This window comes from Ranitomeya imitator, chromosome 3 (genome assembly GCF_032444005.1).
Source record: "Ranitomeya imitator isolate aRanImi1 chromosome 3, aRanImi1.pri, whole genome shotgun sequence".
NCBI classification, from domain to species: Eukaryota; Metazoa; Chordata; class Amphibia; order Anura; family Dendrobatidae; genus Ranitomeya; species Ranitomeya imitator.
In genome coordinates this window covers 454,739,078-454,761,625 of record NC_091284.1, presented here as the reverse complement: position 1 = coordinate 454,761,625, position 22,548 = coordinate 454,739,078, and the positions used below count along the sequence as shown (strand labels likewise).

Here is a 22,548-nt window from a genome sequence, read left to right as displayed (position 1 = left end):
GTGAAGACTCGCTCAGATGCATATTAGTGCCACGTAACATTAGCATTAATCATAAATAAATCATATATTTGTGTCAGTGTAGTGTTCAATCTGAGTGAATGAATCTTCAGTTTAAGTTGTTAATTTTCTTACCCAAATTCACACTGCTGACACATGGAAGATTTCTCATTTCAAACCAAGTCACAATGCGTTACTGTAATTTCACTCACGTATAAAAGCAATGACAACTGGCTGCTCAATCTCATTACATGCTACTTGATGCTTGAAAACAGGGACATACCTGGATCACAGCCGCCTTAACAAGTCATCATTGGAAGCCTCTATATTAGATGGTAAATTTTAATAGTAGTACAGTGAAACTGCTTCAATCCTTCACCTGATAATCCACAAACTTAATAATCTGGTTATAACTGGCACAGAATGTGACAATATGTTATGTAACAAGGCCGGAAGTAGAAGACAGAGCAGAGAGAAACAATTTGCAAATAACTAATTGAAAAACAGAAAACTTTCTATGTACTGTTAATGCTATAATTTACTTACCGTATATATTTGAGTATAAACCGATGCACCTACTTTTGCCAAGGAAAACTGGGTAAGCTCATTGACTCGAGTATAAGCCCTGTCCTGCTATGCATGGCTCCCCTTCCCTGTCCTGGTATGAATGCTTCCCCATCCTTGTCTGCATGCCTCCCTGTCCTTGTCATTATACGCATGCCTCCCCTTTCCCTGTCCTGGAATGAATGCCTTCCCGATTCCGTCCCTGTATGCATGCCTCCCCGGATCCGTCCCTGAATGCATGCCTCCTTATCCCCTATCCCTGTGTGCATGTTTCCTATTGAAAAACAATAAAATAAAACAACATACTCGCCTACCTGCACGCCCTGGGTGCTGGCACTGCATCTCGTTTCATCACCGCTCATTAAGGTGATGAATATGCGCTGCACGCCTATGGGAGTGGAGGTGCGTCCATATTCATCACACTAATGAGCAGTACCACGTCACCGCTGAGCAAAGGAAGAGCTGCAGGCAGGCCCTGGCGGCCGGAACAAGATGCAATGCCAGCACCGAGGATGCGCAGGTAGGAGAGTATGTGTGCGCCGGCTCCTGCTGCTCCGCCGCCCCCCTCCCCCGCTGGCTTTCTGTTCCATAACTCGTGTATAAGCCGTGTTGGGCCTTTTCAGCACAAAAAATGTGCTGAAGAACTCAGCTCATACACAAGTATATATGGTACTTTCTATAGTTTTTCTACCTTTCCTTGTGAGTTTCAAACAATTTTCTATCACTATTAGGCCACGATCACACTAGCAGTATTTGGTCAGTATTTTACATCAGTATTTGTAAGCCAAAACCAGGAGTGGAACAATCAGAGGAAAAGTATAATAGAAGCACGTCACCACTTCTGTATTTATCACCCATTCCTGGCTTTGGATTACAAATACTGAGGTAAAATACTGACCAAATACTGAATGTGTGCATATTTCCTTAGAAAAAGCAGAATATCTGACAACTAGTGAATAGCAAATGTGCTTGGATAAGGTGTTATCCAGGCATGATCGAATAAGGACTAAAAGACATGTTAATGATATGCAAATGATGAAAAAAATAGTTTTTTTTTCAAAAATATCTCAATTTACTTGCCTTGGTAAGCTATGAGGTTATTATCGGTTGTCTGAGGAATGTTCTGCGACGATGAATGCACTTTGGGCACACAAATCATCAAGATCTGCTGGCAGCTCCTACTGCAATTCCTGACCAATGATGTGCTCGATGGAAGACAAGTCAGCAGATGCTACAGTCCATGGTAGATGGTTCACAGCGGCTGCTCAAAGTAGCACAAGCTGTATGCATTCTGGTGTTGTGTTTAAAAAAAAAAAACTCCTGAGACACTTCAGAAATGATCTTAACACAGGTTCTACGACCAAATCAAAGTAACGGCAAGCTTCTGCTTCGCCATCGCTGGCTGCATTGACCCTATTTTGTCTACCAGCACACAATCTTCCACAGATTAATAGACAATCTAGTCATTCTTTATAGCAACTTTATTTCGATACAAAAAAATAAGAACACTTATTTTAATCTAACCCCTTCACAACTTTATTTTCTAGCTTTCAGGTACAATTTTTTTCCCCAAAGTAATAAAATAATGTCCTAAAATCATTAAAGGAAACAATAAAACAACAACAACTGTTTACCAAGGACTCAAAAGAAAAAGGTTTTATGATAGGACATCTCCCCTTAAAAAAATGTTTTTATAATATTGTAGTTTGAAAATTAGCCTGACATTTTGGTGTTGCTACTGAGAAAGTACAACACAAAATTATTGGAAATAACCATACAACTTTCTAAACTAAGGGCCCAATTCATTATTGCATTTCTATCTTATTTGCATGAGTACGGTAACTCAATTTGTGACTTTTTAATTTGGGACAAACTCAACCTTTTTTAAAGTTTTCTTTTGTGGTTTAGTTTTCTGATTTTTAAGTCAGTGTGGCTTTTCCAGATAGAAATGCGACTTTCAAAAAGTTGCAAAATTGGCCAATTCCATTCCAGTCCTCCCTGGAATGATTTTATGCACTTCAGTTTAAAAGTCACATTCTTTAAGCCACTTTGCAAAACTTTTTGTACTGTACTAAATAGTTGCAAAAAGTTAAATGCAGGGAGAAAAAAAAAAGATGGGGTGGGGCATTCCGCAAAAATAGTGCACTATTTTCATGAATTTGGTGCAAAAAACACCAGTAAAAACCACAAGTCAATATAGAAATGAGACTTAAAAAAACTGCAAATAATGAATTGGGGCCCCAAGTACTGCGTTTTCCAAAAGTTCAATTTGTGACCATGAAAAGCAAAACAGAGATTTTCAATATGCTCAAGGACCATGAGCTAGCAACCGGAAATATCTTTAGTTTTATTTTTGCGTTGAAAACGTGTATCTACAGGATCAAACCCCCTCTCAGTGGAACCAAACAAAGCCCAGTTGGGAGTTTTTGCAACATAATCCAAGGCTGTGAAGGTCTTGGTGCCTCCACTCTTCTCATATATACGGATCAGTTCTTGGAATCTCTCATAATCAATCCAGGTCCACCATTCATTATCAATCCTGAACTGGAGGAGACAAATATTAAGAAGGAAAATATTAAGAGACGATTACAACAAAAAGGAACTTTGCTTTACTCATGCTGCATTGTTAGAGAATTGAGAGGAAAAAAATATGGTATGCAAAAGTACTAATGGAAAATAATAACAGGCTTTTTTTTCAACAAACACTAAAGCGTTTCCTAATAAAAAATATGCAATAAGAATCATTGTATTTTATTTATTTATTTTTAAGTGTTTTGCAATATTTATTTTACCATGTAACAAACATAACATGTTAACTTCAATCTCTTGGGTGACACAAGACCCTGACCCTCCCCCATCACATATCTCACTCTGCAGGCTGTAAAATATATATATTAAAAAAACAACAACAATTTTTCCTCTTCAGTAGCTTGTGAAGAGAAAAAATGGTTTATTCTATTTTTTTCTACTTACATTTTTTTCCCAGAACATTTTTTTTTTCCAATTTATTGGCCCCGCAAAGACCTGAACGTGCAATAATTTGATCATTTACAATATACACAGCACTACTTGAACTAATAATTAAAGCCCTGGTCAATCGTTATCACAGCATCAAAGAGGTTATTCCCAGTTGTTATAGCAAAAGTTTCACTGCTGGGGTTCGCTGACACGAGGAATGATTCTCTTCCAAGAAAATTGTATCAATTATGGTAATGAAACTGCAGAAACTACACCCATTAAGAAGCTGGGCGAAACATGCAAGTAGGGGCTCAAGGACAAAAAAAGACTCACTTTACTCCTAAATAGCATTCACTATCCAGGTACTTTACACTTCATGCAATGTGACTCTTTATGGAAACATCCTTTACATATTTGTTATCCAAACTAGCAATGAAGTCTGTTGCATGCATCCTGATCATGATTAAACTGGCAGGATGCCCTTCATAGGACACCTGTAGCTAGTTATCATGAACCATTTTGGGTCGTTTGTTAGAGCATACAGATTTTTTTCTGGTTACCTGAATTATATATGGAAGGCAATATGGATTACCATTAATCTGATGTACGATTGAGCAACAGTGTAATATCACATTTAGGACTTGATGTACATATTTACTGTAAGCACTGTACCCTTACAGATATATCTAGTCAAGTGTTTGTTTCGGCTTTCCTGTGCAGCTCTTTTTCAGTCATATGGCACTTTATCTACCACAATATACTAATATCAAATCACAAAAATGTAATTGCTGTTTTCGTATGAAGCTCAGCATCTTGCAGAGCTTTAGAAGAGGAGAAAAATGGCAGCCACGAAGGTCCCCTGCTGCCAAGGTAAATTATCCCTGATTGCACAAGGGCAAGAAGGTAATTTCATTGCTACTTTCAATGATTGACATCGGCATCTTAATGGCCAACAGTAGTGAATAGAGATAGCTCCGATTGCTGCTGTTACAGGCAGATGCTGAATAGGTAACACAGCCGGCCTGAGCCTACTTCATTAAGCACGAAGCGACTTTTTAAGAAAATGCATGTTAGAACTTAAGGGGTTAAACTGCTGTAATTAGAGCTCCAGTCCGATCAGAGGGAGCTCAGCTGTATATTAGAGCTGGCCTCCACTGCAGATGGCATGGGCACAACTCCTGTCTCCACGCCATCTTGTAGTCATACATAAATGTCCAGATTATGCCAATTTACAAATTATACCACATCAGGACATACATGCACATCATTTTGCGTTAAAGGCTTAAGGTTAAAGGCCATTAGCATAGTTAATCTCCTGAGAGAGACTGGTGAAGTATTGACTTGATCACCTTGTGTAGACTGAAGTCAAAAACAAATTATGACTAGTGATTAGCACAACTCATTAATTAAATTTGCCTAAGGTTTTCGAATATGTAGAGAATATGTAGCAGGAGCTCGAGTGACTTGTTCGAATCCCCACATGTTTTGAGGCTGTTAGACAGCCACAAAACATACGGCGATTGCCTGACATACATGGGCAATCTCGCCCATGGTTTGTGGCTGTCTAACAGCCGCAAAACATGTGGGCGCAGGAACTTGAACTAGTCACACGAGCTCCTGTGATACTCTGTGCATACCGAGCAGCGAAGGCAAACTAGAGTAACGAACACTTGTGCTCATCACTAAATATAACCCAAACTGGTTGGTGGCAGTTGTGCATGTAACTGGAATTTGATGGATGTGTTGACGTGAATCTACATAAGATCTCCATGACCAAATTGCAGCCAACAAATGTAGGTAAGGAGGATTACTGGCAGTACAGATGTAGGCCTGTATGCTTTAGCATGTGTTTACATGTGGCTTTTCGGGCATTATTTTACGCAACTTATTAGGCACGTAAAATACACAGCTTGTCTATTCTCTCAGCATTTTAGCAGCGCTTTATCACCAATGAGTAGATGAAAAGCGCAAATAAAAATGCTGCAGAAAAACGCACATAAAAACGCATATTGTGTACATATGTCAATCAACCATACCTCACAGAATGACATAAAAGCCATACGCTTTAAAAAAAAAAAAAAAAACCGATGCCACTCACAGTAGTATAACACTTTTTTTTTTTTACCAATCACTACTTAGAAGGAAAAAAGGCCAAATGACAATCAAGAACAACCTTTCGCTGCAGAGACTCAATGATGTATTTGCACAGCAGGTCTTCCCCTAAAAGCCAAAGTGCACATGAACGTACTTCTCTCAGTCTGCACAGTTCTTCACTTTATAGAAGATAAGTTTATACAACTGACAGGGTTTTACACTGACTTTGGAAAGCACCGGTCAGTGTTATAAACTTTCAGAAAATTAAAGTTAGACGGCAATTTTACAACCATTTGTCATGTAATTTCTGCTCTGTTTTGGCATTTGATTCCCAATTTTGTCATAGCATATTTTACCAGAACAAGTTTTGTAGCAAATAACTTTAAATAGTGTGGATTTGCAGGTAAAGCTGCTATTAAATGAAGGGTAAACTTTTTATAGAATGTAAGTGGCAAAAAAATGAAGGGTTATATGGAAACAGCCAGAGCTGGTTCTTGTATCGGTCATTCAAGATTCGGGATTCCCATTAATAGACTCTGAAGTACTGACAGCAACACATCCTAACCCGTCTATGTGCATGTAGGTCATAGAAAGCTGAATAAAATGAGACCTTGATATCTGCAATCCGAGGTCTTATTCAAGAAAAATCCACATTCTTCTTCATATGTAAATGAGCTGTGAAAATCTATGGGCCGGACACAGATCGCCCTGAGAATCTGCCTCCAGAGATTATTTTACATGGAAGGGGGAGATACCAATGTGAGACATGTAGATCAGGAGAGAAGACTGTCAGTCATTACATGTCTTACACATTTTATTCAACTTTCCATGACTTGAAAAGCACAGAGATGGCTTTGGAATGTTGATCCTACAGACACATTTCCTCAGCTATAGTAGTAGCTATGTCTATCTGAATGCTAACCATAGATTAGAAATAGATGAATAAAAGAGAAAAAATAGCATATGGACGGCACTGCCCCAACTAAATCCATAATCTTCAGGAAAGCCGGTACTAAAGAGCTATATCATGTCAGCAACAGCCATGGCGAAAAAGATATCGGGTGCAAAACCATGAAATAACATATGTGTCCCAGGTAGCAAAAGAAAAAAGCAGGATGCACTCACCAATCTTCAAAGTAGCAAATTTTATTGAGTCTTCACAATTAAAACTTCATGGCCGGGGGAGAAGAAAAGGAGCTCGCATGAGCTCCTTTTCTTCTCCCCCGGCCATGAAGTTTTAATTTTAATTGTGAAGACTCAATAAAATTTGCTACTTTGAAGATTGGTGAGTGCATCCTGCTTTTTTCTTTTGCTACCATAGATTAGAAATAGTTATTTTTCATTTTCAAAACAATGTCCAGCAATGCAACAATGTTTACATTCATAATTCCACCTCAGCAAGCTCTAGCAAAATAAAAGCGGCTACAGTTGCCATGATTTCTCGCTCCTCTCACCGACATTAACTTTTTACAGCTACTTCCATGTTCGTTTATCAATGCCTATAGTACTTGCTATAATTATTCAATGTCTTCACACATACAACACAGACTGACACTACACAGACTGACTGCAGGATCTGCTGTCCAGCATGTGAAACTCCATCCTTCCAAAGATAGAGGTAAGGGGTTGAGCCAGGACGAGACCAGAAAAACACCATAAAAAACAAAACCCAAAAAGCAATAATGGATATACAGTTTTCATTTAACCACACTAATATTTGTTTGTTTTCAAGTATATTATACTTGAAAACAACACCTTGCTCTGCAGAAAAGACAAGCTTTCACATGACCATATCAAAGGAAAAATAAAAATAATAGAGTGAGTCCGTAAAGTCATGGTGCACTTTTGACCAGTCACAGGATCTATTTATAGTTTACATTTTGCGCCCGCTCTCTGGGCCAAAAAAATCAAACCTGTTCATGAGGAGAGATAACAAGAACAAATCAAACAACACAAACTCATTTAACCCCTTAATGACCGCCAATACGTCTTTTAACTAACCTGAGATATAAGAGAATAGCCTCCCCATACAGATGACAATCCAGCATCTGTCGGTTGTACACTATAGCTGACAACTTGCTGTACCAGCCACGATCAGTATTTGCACCATCTAAATCTGTTTAACCCCTTAGATGCTGCTGTCAATAGTGACTACATCATTATAAATGGTTAACAGAGTGTGGGGGCTTCTCCTTTGTCACAATTGGTGCCCTCAGATAATGATTTTGTTGTCCTGATGTTTGCCATGGCAATTCATGACCAAATAGTGGCCTTAGAGTCTGACGGCTGTAGTAATCTGTTTAGAAGTTAGCAACATTTAGGTGGTAAAAATACACATTTTCATTTCTGTCATACCACTTTGCATTAATTCCTGTAAAGCACCTGAAGGGTTAATAAACTACCTGACAGCAGTTTTCAATATGTTTAGGGGTGCTGTTTTTAAAATGGTATCACGTTTGTGGGTTTCCCAATATATGGGACCCCTAAAGTCACTTCAAACATGGATAAGTCCCTAAAAAAATAAATTTTGTAAATTTCTTTGAAAAAATGAAAAATTGCTGCTACATTTTTAAACCTCCTAAAATGCTAACAAAATAAAATAACATTTTACAAATGGTGCTGATGTAAAGCAGACATGTGGGAAATGTTATTTATTAATGGTTTGCTGTTGTATGACCATCTGGATTAAAGGGATAATCATTCAAATTTAGAAAATTGCTAATTTTTTAACATTTTTCTCAAATTTTTGATATTTTTTATAAATAAACACAAAAAATGTTGAACAAAATTTACCATTATCATAAAGTATAATGTGTCACGAAAAAACAATCTCAAAATCACTGGGATTTGTTGAAGCGTTGCAGAGTTATTACCACATAAAGTGACACTGGTCAGATTTCAAAAATTTGGCTCGGTCACTAAGGGGTTAAGCTGTTGCTGAGCCCCCAGTCAGATTAACCACTGATAAACTGAATTCTGATTAATACACTGCCAGGTCAAACTGCGGCTGTTGCACGCTATCAAACCGGCGGATAGACGCAAACGATGCGCATTTGCTACCTATATGCTTCATGAGATTGACAATGATGCAAGATTTTTGAAGAAGATTGTGTTTAGCGATGAGGTGACCTTCCATATCTGTGGACATGTTCATCGCCATAAAGTCCAAATATATTCTGCTGAACATCTTCATGCCTACATAAGTACGAACATAACACCCCTAAAGTGAACTTGTTGTGGCCTGATGCATGATAAGGTGATAGGCACATTTTTTTTCGCAGAGCGGTGTGTGACAGCAAACACGTATCTTGACATGTTGGAATTGTATGCAGTGCCACAATTTCCAGAAGGTGTCATCTTTCAACAGGACGGCGTTCCACCACACTATGCCACCATTGTTCGTGAGTTTCTGGATAGAACATTCCCCTGGCGGCGGATAGGCAGGGGTTCTGTGAAGCCATGGCCACCACGATCCCCGGATCTGAAGCCCTTAAACTTTTACTTTTGGGGTTATGTGAAGCAACATGTGTACATTGAACGTATCAATGACATTAATCACTTAAAACAAAGAAAGACAGACGTTATTCACTCTGTTACACCAGACGTCCTTATCCATGTGTGGCAAGAACTTCACTATTGTTTGGATGTGTGTAGGGCAACAAATGGAGCCCACATCAAGCTGCACTGAATAGGTATGAAATTTGGAGTGTTTTTCTTTTGTTTGGAGCAGATTTCACATTTTTATCGTTTTTTGTTGCTTTCCAGTGACTGGTCAAAAGTGCACCATGACTTTACAGACACAATGTAGATCTTTGTTAGGCTACGTTCACACTTGCGTACGGGGGCTTTGTGGACGGCTGCATAATTCCTCCTTGAAGTACTACTATAATTTTTCAGTAAACTGCTATACCAGGCAGGTAAAACAGATGCTATAAAAAGTGAGGCATCAAAGATGTCTAGACAACAAAGTAAACAGGTGAGTTTTGGCTGGAAGAGGGGTCATGCAGATTAGACTACATGTAAAAATGAGGAAAGAATAACTCCAATCAGAGATGTCCCCTGTAAGTCAGTGGATGTAATTGTGCATTTTGGCTCTGACTGATTAATATTGTATTGTCCTGTACATTTGGTAGCACTGCATTTATAAAAGTGTACTAAAAAAAAAAAAATCTAAACTGTACTTTACTCACTGTCCCTGAGTTCAAAGTGAGGACTGAATTGTTTTGTGTGCGGTTCCTCACCACTGTAAAAGCCATGCAATTCAGTAAATTCTTAGATTTCCTGTATACAAAGCTAAGATAATAAGGAATGAATTCAGCTATAACCTTATCCTGCTGTAAAAAAAAAACCCCAACGTGTTTTCACTATCAGTTTAAGCAACCTACAGTCCTTTGTGTATGGAGTTATAATATTCATAGCTCCTGCAGTAGTAAGGAACACCTGCACTACTGTAGGAATCTTGAGGGCGGCGTCAGCTTTACCCAGTCACCAATCTGTGTTCACCTCACACAGACAGACACACTCACAACCGACCACACCCTGCCCTTTCCTGCACGTTTAAATGTAAACCATGGCCATGTTTCGATTTTAAGACTCGGACTGAAGGGAAAGATCTGTCCTATCTTTCTATAGACCTTTCCAAAAATAAAAGCCCATGTTAGGCTTTCTTAATCTGACTTGGTCAAAAAAAACTTGACCCAGTCCACGCCTAATTTTATTTTGCGCTATACCCACAGTTGTGGCTGTTATTATAAACGCCCGCCAGCGGGTTCAGTATGACCCCAGACTTAAAAAAAAAAATTGCTCAGGTGCCGCCCCCCGCATCCTAGTGCCCTAAGCACATGCCCTCAAGTGCCTAGTGGCAAATATGGCCCTGGCTAGGATGCATAGTATTCTCCATAACTCCTTATGGAATCATGGCTAACAAAGCAATTTTGACCGCATGGTCTTCACATTGCTGCAAGCCTTTTGTGCTGACCGCAGCTGTTCAAGGTGTAAGTTCTGTCAGTTACAGCCCTTTGGCTTTCGACCCCCACTGCTGCTGCTTGGTGTTCTGCTACAACTGCACACTGAAGGAGTTTTTATGATCCCAAGCTACATAGGATACAAATGATTGACATGGAATTATATTTCCAATATTCTTCACACACCCTTTTCAGCTAAATAGTACATATACAAGAGATAGCATAACCAGAGGTAAAATAGCACAGTTTTTGTACTGAACATCATACAATAACATTTGGCTAAAAGCAAAGTGTTCTATCCTAATGTTTCATCAATGAAGAGGAAATAGACGAATTGTGAGACCTGCCAGCGAGACCTAAACGAGCTTGTTTGTGCAATTTCAAACTCTAGGACATTCACTGCATAGCTAATCTCTGAATTAGAGTGCATTAGTGCTTATTATTGCATAATGCTTTTGGTAATTTCCCTTCTGAATCTTGAGTCTATACAGAAGATTTTGTATTCCATTTAGAAAATACCAAATCATTTGAAAAGTAATAAAGAAGAGGATGCTGATAAATTCAGGCTTAACACAAGAGGGCTATTGTAGCCGAGCAGATAATAGACAGAGTGCTTACTTAGCTACAACGTAAATAGCAAAGGCCTCTAATAGAGCCTGCTGCTACCTGATTCCAAATGTGAAGAACGCTTGGCAAGATCTTGGCTCTTTCCATTAGGGCCATACTGAAATGTACGCCAGAAATAATGGAAGAGAATATGTTCGGGAGAGTGGACGTGACTTTCACATTGTGAAGGTGAAATTCCTTAACTGGAAGCCAAATTCACCCTTTATGTTCTGGCACACAGAAAGCTAAAATCTTGAATTTCTTTTCCAGTGATGCTGCATTCATGCTTTAAAGGGACACTGTCACCTGAATTTGGAGGGAACAATCTTCAGCCATGGAGGCGGGGTTTTGGGGTTTTTGATTCACCCTTTCCTTACCCGCTGGCTGCATGCTGGCTGCAATATCGGATTGAAGTTCATTCTCTGTCCTCCATAGTACACGCCTGCGCAAGGCAATCTTGCTTTGCGCAGGCGTGTACTACGGAGGACAGAGAATGAACTTCAATCCAATATTGCAGCCAGCATGCAGCCAGAGGGTAAGGAAAGGGTGAATCAAAAACCCCAAAACCCCGCCTCCATGGCTGAAGATTGTTCCCTCCAAATCAGGTGACAGTGTCCCTTTAAGGGAATCTGTCAGTAGGATCAACCCTTCTAAACAGGACGGTATGGTCATGAAGGTCACAGGAGGCTAAATAAAATGATACTTTGACATTTGCAATCCAATGTCTTGTTTAGGAGAAATCTACGCTTTCATAATAAGCAAATGAGCTATTAAGATCTATGGGCGAGACACTGATGTGCATGAGAATTTGCACCCAGAGCTTATTTTACATGGAAGGAGGCGTTACCAGTGTTATATGTGATGATTGACAGTCTGCTCTGCTGATCTACATGTCTCACACATTCTCATGCATATCTATGTTCTGCTCATAGTCTGGAACAGATCATTTACATTTTATGAAAAGCTTATCAAGGCATCATTTCATTCAATTTCCTATAACCTACATGACCATATAGATGGCTTAAGAGGGTTGATCCTTCAAACGGATTCCCTGCCAGTGTGAGTTCATACCTGGAGAAAAAAAAAAAAAAAAAAAAGAGGATGAAACATTCCATATTGCATGTTGTACTTGGTAAACTTGTCATTAAACCTCAACCACCAAGTGTGAACATGGCCTAGACATGCACTGCAAGACTTGCCTGTACTAGTACAGTCATGGCCAAAAGTATTGACATCCGTGCAATTCTGTCAGATAACACTCATTTTCTTCCTGATAATGATTGCAAACACAAATTATTAGGTATTATTATCTTCATTTAATTTGTCTTAAATGAAAAAACACAAAAAGAATTGTCCTACAGCCAAATTGGATATAGTTCCACACCAAACATTAAAAAGGGGGTGGACAAACGTATTGGCACTGTTCGAAAAATCATGTGATGCTTCTCTAATTTGTGTAATTAACAGCACCTGTAACTTACCTGTGGCGCCTAACAGGTGTTGGCAATACCTAAATCACACTTGCAGCCAGTTGACATGGATTAAAGTTGACTCAACCTCTGTCCTGTGTCCTTGTGTGTACCACATTGAGCATGGAGAAAAGAAAGAAGACCAAAGAACTGTCTGAGGACTTGAGAAACCAAATTGTGAGGAAGCATGAGCAATCTCAAGGCTACAAATCCATCTCCAAAGACCTGAATGTTCCTGTGTCTACCGTGCGCAGTGTCATCAAGAAGTTTAAAGCCCATGGCACTGTGGCTAACCTCCCTAGATGTGGACGGAAAAGAAAAATTGACAAGAGATTTCAACACAAGATTGTGCGGATGTTGGATAAAGAACCTTGACTAACATCCAAACAAGTACAAGCTGCCCTGCAGTCCGAGGGTACAACAGTGTCAACCCGTACTATCCGTCGGCGTCTGAATGAAAAAGGGCTGTATGGTAGGAGACCCAGGAAGACCCCACTTCTTACCCCGAAACATAAAAAAGCCAGGCTGGAGTTTGCCAAAGCTTACCTGAAAAAGCCTAAAACGTTTTGGAAGAATGTTCTCTGGTCAGATGAGACAAAAGTGGAGCTTTTTGGTATAGGCATCAACATAGGAGTTTACAGGAGAAAAAAAGAGGCATTCAAAGAACACGGTCCCTACAGCTAAACATGGCGGGGGTTCCCTGATGTTTTGGGGTTGCTTTGCTGCCTCTGGCACTGGACTGCTTGACCGTGTGCATGGCATTATAAAGTCTGAAGACTACCAACAAATTTTGCAGCATAATGTAGGGCCCAGTGTGAGAAAGCTGGGTCTCCCTCAGAGATCATGGGTCTTCCAGCAGGACAATGACCCAAAATACACTTCAAAAAGCACTAGAAAATGGTTTGAGAGAAAGCACTGGAGACTTCTACGGTGGCCAGCAATGAGTCCAGACCTGAATCCCATAGAACACCTGTGGAGAGAACTAAAAATGGCAGTTTGGAGAAGGCACCCTTCAAATATCAGGGACCTGGAGCAGTTTGCCAAAGAAGAATGGTCTAAAATTCCAGCAGAGCATTGTAAGAAACTCATTGATGGTTACCGGAAGCGGTTGGTCGCAGTTATTTTGGCTAAAGGTTGTGCAACCAAGTATTAGGCTGAGGGTGCCAATACTTTTGTCTGGCCCATTTTTGGAGTTTTGTGTGAAATGATCAATGTTTTACTTTTTGCTTCATTCTCTTTTGTGTTTTTTTTCACTTAAGACTAATTAAATGAAGATAATAATGCCAAAGAATTTGTGATTGCAATCATTTTCAGGAAGAAAATGAGTATTATCTGACAGAATTGCAGGGGTGTCAATACTTTTGGCCATGACTGTAAATGCAACTATGGCCACTACTTTCCTGCTTCTTTACACATTAACCTACCAGATTGCCATACCTAAAAGTAACATGAATTACTTTGTTCTTCAAAGAATATGAAAGGGCTTTTCTCACCAAGTGCTGCAACGATCAACTATAATTGCTTGAATATATATAAAGATATTTAAAAAAGGCTGTGTTAAAATGAAAACACAAAAATCAGACGCAATCACTGAACAAGATTGAACTTTCTAAATCTCACTGCTCAAAAGCTTTAATTATAAAATATTAAATTTGGGCTTTCATGAAATCCAGTTTTTATAAGGAATATTGCATAGGAATTACAGTTCAGCGTTAGCCCAACACCATGGAAGAGGGAGAGGTTAGCACCTGACCAGAGTGAGATTATTACCGTATACTGTATATATCTTGCCCATAGGATCCTTCCCCACTAACAGAATATTAAGAACCAAACTTGAATGCTGGTTAAGGGCAGAACCCCTGCTTTTCCTCTGAACTGCTAAGATACAGGGGAAGTTATGAAGTTTAAATATATTGAATTATGCTCATGTCATCAACGGTGCATTGTTTTCTTGAATATATGGTACTAACTTTTGATAACTCTCCATTAGAAAAAACCCATCTGGGTCTGGTGACTGTTGAGGTCATTCAACCAGGTCTCGTTTACCTATCCACTTCTACTAATAAAAAAAATAATGTGAACAGACACTGTATGGCTACATATCGAGCCCCATGTATGTATTGCCCTATTAATTTTCACTGGTGACCATTTGACATTTTTAGCTAAATATAATATATCTAGATATCCACACACTTTAAAAGGCTGACTGTATTGAATGTTTGGAATAGCTTTTTTTAGAATGTTTTAACCATTTATGAAGGATTCCACCATATAAACCACACCTATCTCAGTTGATTTATTTGTAGAGCTAAGTGAATGAATCCTAAAAGTTTCACATTTCTGTGGAATTTTCCTTTAGCCTCATTAGGTCCTGGCCATTTTCAGCTTACATTTTTTCCTTTCCTTCTTCCAAGGGATATGCTGTAATTTTATAGGACATGATTCATTTTTACCAAATAATGTACTGAAAAGCAGGACATAAAAATTACAAGTGTGGCAATTCTACCACAGTTTTTTTTGTTTTATTTCTACTTTGACGACTGTGAAGTAAAAATTACTTCGTGTTGTGATTGTTCAGGTCACGATGATTACAGCTATGCGAATCTTGTACTGTTTATTTGTAGAGGCATAAAAGAATTGTAATTCATAAAAATAAATGTATATATAATTATGTATTAATTTGTTTTGCCGTTTTCTGAGACTTAAAACTTTAGGTTTACATCGATGGGGCTATATGAGATTGTATTTCGCAAGTCTAGCTGTGGTTTCTGTTGGTACCGTTTTGGGGTACATAACAAGTTTTGATCACTTTGTACTGAATCTGTGGGGGAGATATATTAAAAATGCCTGTAAGTGAAGGTATTGTAGTATCACAGTGTACAGAAAAAGTGCAATAGTGCTTAATTATGCAAGTAAATACGAGGTGAAAAAAAAAAAATCACAAGAATTAACCATCGCTCAGATGACTCACCCTGCAGGTCACAGGAACATCTATATAACAAAACCGCCTTATTCTGCGTCCTAATTAGCCAGCTGCACATGTCAGGACAAAAGGCAGGTGTGCAATGTGATTTTGCACATGCACAGTGACTATTGAAGCCAGCAGCGCCATCTTGGAAAAGGTTAGCGAGTGCTGTGCACATGTCCGCATTCATTCAATAGTATGAAAGGGATGTGAAATTATATTGCGGTGTGTAAAGGAAGCCAGATGCATTGTACACATTAGATGTGTTGAAAACGCCATCTTGCTAAAGCGCAAATGGCCTGTATGCATGCTCACCATTGCTTAGCAAAAAAAAAATGTTCAAGCACGTTTACAGTTTGTTCAACAACACTTAGACAAGCTTGTGAAATACGGGAAGAATGTAGTCTAGTGCGCGCCAGGAAATGGCATTGACAGATCTCTATATTATATAGCCGTTTTTAATTTTAATTATTTGGTGATATTGTATCTTTGTTTAGTAAATATACATCAAATCCGTTCTGATGTTCATGCCACTTGGTACTCTGGTATTTAACCTAAGAATAGCAGATGCTTCTTTGTACTTTAGGGATCGTGATCTGTCACCTCCCTTTTAGGTAGAAACATCACCATTGTGGCAATTTAAAAAATGTTGAGAGGCACCTGACAAACCACGGGTGGTTTTGTTTAGTGCATCATATATATGTTCAGATATTCGCTTTCTTAACGTTCTAGTAGTGCAGCCAACATTCTGCACTTTACATGTTTTGTATGTCATAACAAAAACCACGTATGTGCTTTTACATTTTATAATGCCCATTATGATGTGTTCTCCATTATCACTTGTTGAAATACTTTTTTTTATATTATACATATATGAATATAAGCTGCATACTTTTTGTGCACATTTCTAGGACCCACTAACTGACAACCAATTTGTGGTTGCCTTTATTTCCTATATTTGTATGATCGCTAGGTGAAACACTTACCTTGTGCCTCTTCAAGATACAATGTGTATAGGAAAGCTGTGCGCCCATCATACTGCATGAAGGGCCAACTGTGGGCCCATCATGCTGCATATAGTGGAGCTGTGGGTCCATAATACTGCATGTAGGGGAGCTGTGGGCCCATAATACTGCATATAGGGGAGCTGTGGGCCCATAATACTGCATATAGAGGAGCTGTGGGCCCATAATACTGCATATAGGGGAGCTGCGGGCCCATAATACTGCATATAGGGGAGCTGTGGGCCCATAATACTGGATATAGGGAAGCTGTGGGCCCATCACACTGCATGAAGGGCCAACTGTGGGCCCATCATGCTGCATATAGTGGAGCTGTGGGTCCATAATACTGCATGTAGGGGAGCTGTGGGCCCATAATACTGCATATAGGGGAGCTGTGGGCCCATAATACTGCATATAGGGGGAGCTGTGGGCCCATAATACTGCATATAGGGGAGCGGTGGGCCCATCATACTGCATATAGGGGAGCTGTGGGCCCACCATACTGCATATAGGGGGGAGCTGTGGGCCCATAATACTGCATATATGGAAGCTGTGGGCTCATCATCCTATATATAGGGGAGCTGTGGGGGCATTATATTGTGTATAGGAGAGATGTACATAGAGGTCTCAGGGAACATTATTAAATGTTAAATAGGCACTTAAGCATAATTGGGGCACTCAGTATTGTGACTGTAATAGGGCATTATCCCTTTTCTAGGAGCAAAATATGGGCACGGTTTTCTATGGTACGTGCTCAGGACATTAATATATTCTAGAAAAGGAGTCATTTTACTTTGTAAGGGGAAAAGTGGTAGCCAATATGTGGGGCAGTAAGGTGCATTTTTGTGTGTTAAACAGCAGGTGAAGTAATAGGGACACATACGGCAGCAGGAGAATTAACAGAATGAGGAATAGGTGTTGGAAATGTGAGAAGTCAAATGTGTCTTTGATATCTCCACAGATGAGTACTGGCTGGAAGAAAATGTTATGGTGGTCTGGGCAAGATGGAAACGATGGGAAAAATTTGGACACCATCAGAAACAACATCAGTTGTTAGTCACTATCTGTAACTGTACTATAATCTCATATGATCTGCAAAACTGGTATATACTACTATACGGTCACCATATGGCAGTTATTTCAATGCTGGTGTTTGTACACATATTTATTTTTTTTTATTTAGAAACAGCACAGTCAACAGCTTACGTCCCCACAATTAGGGTGCATCACTCTTGTTGTAATCAGGGTTACCTGGTTAGGGGCCCACTCAGATGTCCCCAACTGCTCTCTGAGCTGAAACTCCAGCCACGTCTCTGCCTAGACCCCTTTGGTTCAGTGAGGGGAAAACAATGTCCTGGCATACCAAGCCATTCTTAACAACTGCATGCCTCCAACTGGTTGGGTGGCTTGGTGTGGAAGAATTGAGTAGCCCACACAGACCCTAACCTCAACCCCATGGAACACCTTTGAAATTTACTAGAATAGAATTGCAGACTAAGCCCTTGCATCCAACATCATTGTATGACCTCAGAAATGCTTTTTGGGGAATGTGCAAACTTTAAAACGTTCCATAATTACAAAAGAGTGCAGGCTATTAATCCTGCAAGTGAAAGGACAAACCTATAAATTTAGAATGAGACGTTCTAAAAGCTGCTCCAAATGTAATATATGTGTCAACTAGATGGTGGCCCGATTCTAACGTATCGGGTATTCTAGAATATGCATGTCCACGTAGTATATTGCACAGCCCACAAAGTATATTGCCCAACCACGTAGTATATTGCCCAGTCACGTAATATATTGCCCAACCACGTAGTATATTGCCCAGTCACGTAGTATATTGCCCAGTCACATAGTATATTGCCCAGTCACATAGTATATTGCCCAGTCACATAGTATATTGCCCAGTCACGTAGTATATTGCCCAGTCACATAGTATATTGCCCAGTCACATAGTATATTGCCCAGTCACATAGTATATTGCCCAGTCACATAGTATATTGCCCAGTCACGTAGTATATTGCCCAGCCACGTAGTATATTGCCCAGTCACGTAGTATATTGCCCAGCCACGTATGTAACAGGTTAAAAAAGACTTAAAATAAAAAATAAACATATACTCATCTTCCAAGGGCCCCTTGTAGTCCTGGCGCCTGTGTGCGGTGCACGCTGCAGCTTCTGGTCCCAGGGTTGGTATGAGCGCATGATCTGTGAGGACGTCGCGGTCACATGACCGTGACGTCATGGCAGGTCCTTCTCGCATAGCATCCTTGCCGACGTCGGAGGGTGAGAATAACTTTTTTTTATTATTTGTAACATTAGATCTTTTTACTATTGATGCTGCATACGCAGAATCAATAGTAAAAAGTTGGTCACACAGGGTTAATAGCTGCGTTTATGGAGTGCGTTACACCGTGGTCCATTAACGCTGGCATTAACCCCGTGTGAGGGCTGACTGAAGGAGAGTATGGAGCGGGCACTGACTGCGGGGAGGAAGGAGCAGCCATTTTGCCGGCAGACTGTGCCCGTCGCGGATTGGTCGTGGCAATGGTCGTGGGTATTTTGCCACGACCAATCAGCAACTTGGATTTCCATGACAGAGGCCGCGACCAATGAATATCCGCGAAAGACAGAAGGACAGGCGGAAGTGACCCTTAGACAATTATATAGTAGATACTTTTGTCCATACAGTATATGTCCAGTGTGGCCTCCTAGATATATTAATCAATCATGGGCTTGTTTCTATTAAAAAGGGTCTATCTAAAAGAAACAAACCCTTTAATAAGTTACCACGCCTATCCCAACATGCCATTTGATACCTGACTGCACTGACACGAATAGTTAAATGTGCTGTAGCCAACGCACTACAGTTTGTCTATGAAGAAATCTCACGGCATCTACCTTGCCCCGCTGTTTTTTTATATTGCACATCACTCATGTTGTTTGATGCAGATCGTTGTCTGACATGCGATAACTGATCCAGAATTCTGTAAACTGTCTTCTGAGAATGATAGAGATCAAACGGAAGTTCTTAGAGACTACAGCAACGCGCTAGTCTGTGCAGCGTAGCTATGCTGCTATCTTATTATTTCTAGGTCTTTATTTCCATTTTGTTTCCTTAAAGAGAAAAATGATTTGTTCCTTATCAGTAGTTTATGGTAATGCAGGAGATGACAGGACTGTATTCTACGTGCTGCTCCCCAGCGGATACTGAAAGATTCACTTAAATGATATTACAGCTGCCAGTAACGGCGCAGTTGACTTTAAACTGATAACTACATTAATTCAACAGCCGTGAGCAAATGAGGTTTCGTGTTTGGACAAAGACAATACTCTAAATAACCTTGATGAATACACAGCCGGGGTAAACGGACAAAACACACAGACAGGAAGAAAGTTCCTAAAGACAGTGTGTAGTTTGGCATAGCTGCCATGTGTCCAGGCACAATTCAGACAATTAGTAGACCACGATTGCTGCAGATCCATCCATCTCCTGTCCTATGCGCTTACTGCAGAAATCGACAAAGGAACAGGGTCTAAGTGCAACAGTAGGCTGCTTACTTTCTGGCTACTAACAGTGAAGGATAGGGCCACATGAGCATACAGCCTAGCAGAAACCAAGCCCATTTCTATAAACTGATTCATTTCAGTATTGGGTCAGTATTTTAAAGGGAACCTGTCACCCCGTTTTTTCAGATTGAGATATAAATACTGTTAAATAGGGCCTGCGCTGTGCGTTACTATAGTGTATGTAGTGTACCCCGATTCCCCACCTATGCTGAGAAATACATTACCAAAGTCGCCGTTTTCGCCTGTCAATCAGGCTGGTCAGGTCAGGTGGGCGTGGTGACATCGCTCTTTTCTTCCCCAGCTTTCCGTTGGTGGCGTAGTGGTGTGCGCATGTCGCAGTGACGAATCCACTGCGCGCACGTGAAGAAGCAGCGCGCGATCTGCGCTATTACCCCCTGTCATCGGTGGGGGCGGCCATCGTCCTGGGGCCGCGCGTGCGCAGATGCAGTGCTCTGCTGCACGGGGCTTCAGGAAAATGGCCGCGGGATGCCGCGCGTGCGCAGAAGAGATCTCGGCTTTGGGAAAATGGCCGACGCGATCTCTTCTGCGCACGCGCGGCATCCCGCGGCCATTTTCCTGAAGCCCCATGCAGCAGAGCACTCCATCTGCGCACGCGCGACCCCAGGAAGATGGCCGCCCCACCGATGACAGGGGGTAATAGCGCAGATCGCGCGCTGCTTCTTCACGTGCGCGCAGTGGATTCGTCACTGCGACATGCGCACACCACTACGCCACCAACGGAAAGCTGGGGAAGAAAAGAATGAAGTCACCACGCCCACCTGACCTGACCAGCCTGATTGACAGGCGAAAACGGCGACTTTGGTAATGTATTTCTCAGCATAGGTGGGGAATCAGGGTACACTACATACACTATAGTAACGCACAGCGCAGGCCCTATTTAACAGTATTTATATCTCAATCTGAAAAAACAGGGTGACAGGTTCCCTTTAAGTGTAACCACATTATTCAATAATGGGGCAACAACTGTTCGGTATCATGAACGATACTTGCCTGGCATCTGAGGATTCCTTAGAAGACTTAATGATAAAGCCCCAGCTGTAGTTTTCTAAAAAGAAATAAACTGCTCCGTACTTATTCTCCCCGGTTCTCTGTAAAGTAAAAGTCACTGTTCCCAGTGTCTTGCATTGGCTACGAAGCAGCCAGAGAATTCAATGGCTCTGCCAGTATAGACTGATTGCATTTTTCAGAGCCGCTCTTCTCACGAATTGTCTGCTGAGCTGTCAACATGACCGTCAGCACCTCTGGAAACAGGGCTGAGACTCACTGTTGGACTTGAAGGCAAACAAACTTGAGCAAACTGAAAGTGAACAACTCCTTTAAGTGAGAAAGTCGCTGTGAAATTCCTTTAAGTCATGTAAATTGGAAGGTGGAGCCTCTACGCATCGGACTAGTTTTTCTAGTATATCCCGCAAATGCTCAAATTGAGACATGGAGAATTTAGAACGGATGCAATATTGTGGTAAAAGACTTCCCTGCAATTAGGGAATACTGTTGCCAAGAAGAGGAGCATTTGGTATTCAAAAATGTTTATATAGGTCTTACATGTCAGACATACCCTGAAATGAATGCCAGAGCACCACAATGGCTCACACTCTTCCCACAGTGCGTCCTGGTGCAATGTCTTTCCCAGGCGAGAGACGCATATGAACCTAGCCAGCCATGTGATGTAAAATAAAACATGATTAGTCATAACTTCTTCCATGGCTCAGGTTTTAATGCTCTTGTAGGCACTTTCAGCAATGGAAGTGGTCAGCATGGGCCCAGTGCCCAGTCTGCAGCCAAGCCACACTGTTCGGATACCTTTCTATCAAAGCCAATGTAAGGAACCTGTGTAAAATCTTATTCATATCTGTTACAGGCTTGGACATATATTAACCCCTTCATGACCATGGGATTTTTCATTTTTCCGTGTTCGTTTTTCACTCCCCTCCTTCCCAGAGCCATAACTTTTTTATTTTTCTGTCAATTTGGCCATGTGAGGGCTTATTCTTTGCGGGACGAGCTGTACTTTTGAACGACATCATTGGTTTTAGCATGTCGTGTACTAGAAAATGGGAAAAAAATTCCAAGTGCTGTGAAATTGCAAAAAAAGTGCAGTCCCACACTTGGTTTTTTGTTTGGCTTTTTTGCTAGGTTCACTAAATGCTAAAACTGACTTGACATTATGATTCTGCAGGTCAGTACGAGTTCATAGACACCTAACATGACTAGGTTATTTTTTATCTAAGTGGTGAAAAACAATTCCAAACTTTGCTAAAAAAAAAAAATATAATAAAAAAGAATTGCGCCATTTTCCGATACTCGTAGCGTCTCCATTTTTCGTGATCTGGGGTCGGT

General features: G+C 40.5%; 1 protein-coding gene across 1 annotated transcript in view; it reads right to left on the bottom strand.

Annotated features, from left to right (window-relative positions):
- Nucleotides 1-2,024: 2,024 nt before the first annotated feature.
- The window catches only part of LOC138670246 (S-adenosyl-L-methionine-dependent tRNA 4-demethylwyosine synthase TYW1-like), a 348,450-nt gene continuing 327,926 nt past the window's right edge, over nucleotides 2,025-22,548 (bottom strand). The window contains exon 16 of the mRNA XM_069757420.1: nucleotides 2,025-3,105. Within this exon, the coding sequence (XP_069613521.1) occupies nucleotides 2,884-3,105 (222 nt within the window). The 3' untranslated portion in view covers nucleotides 2,025-2,883. The remainder of the gene's footprint in view (nucleotides 3,106-22,548) is intronic.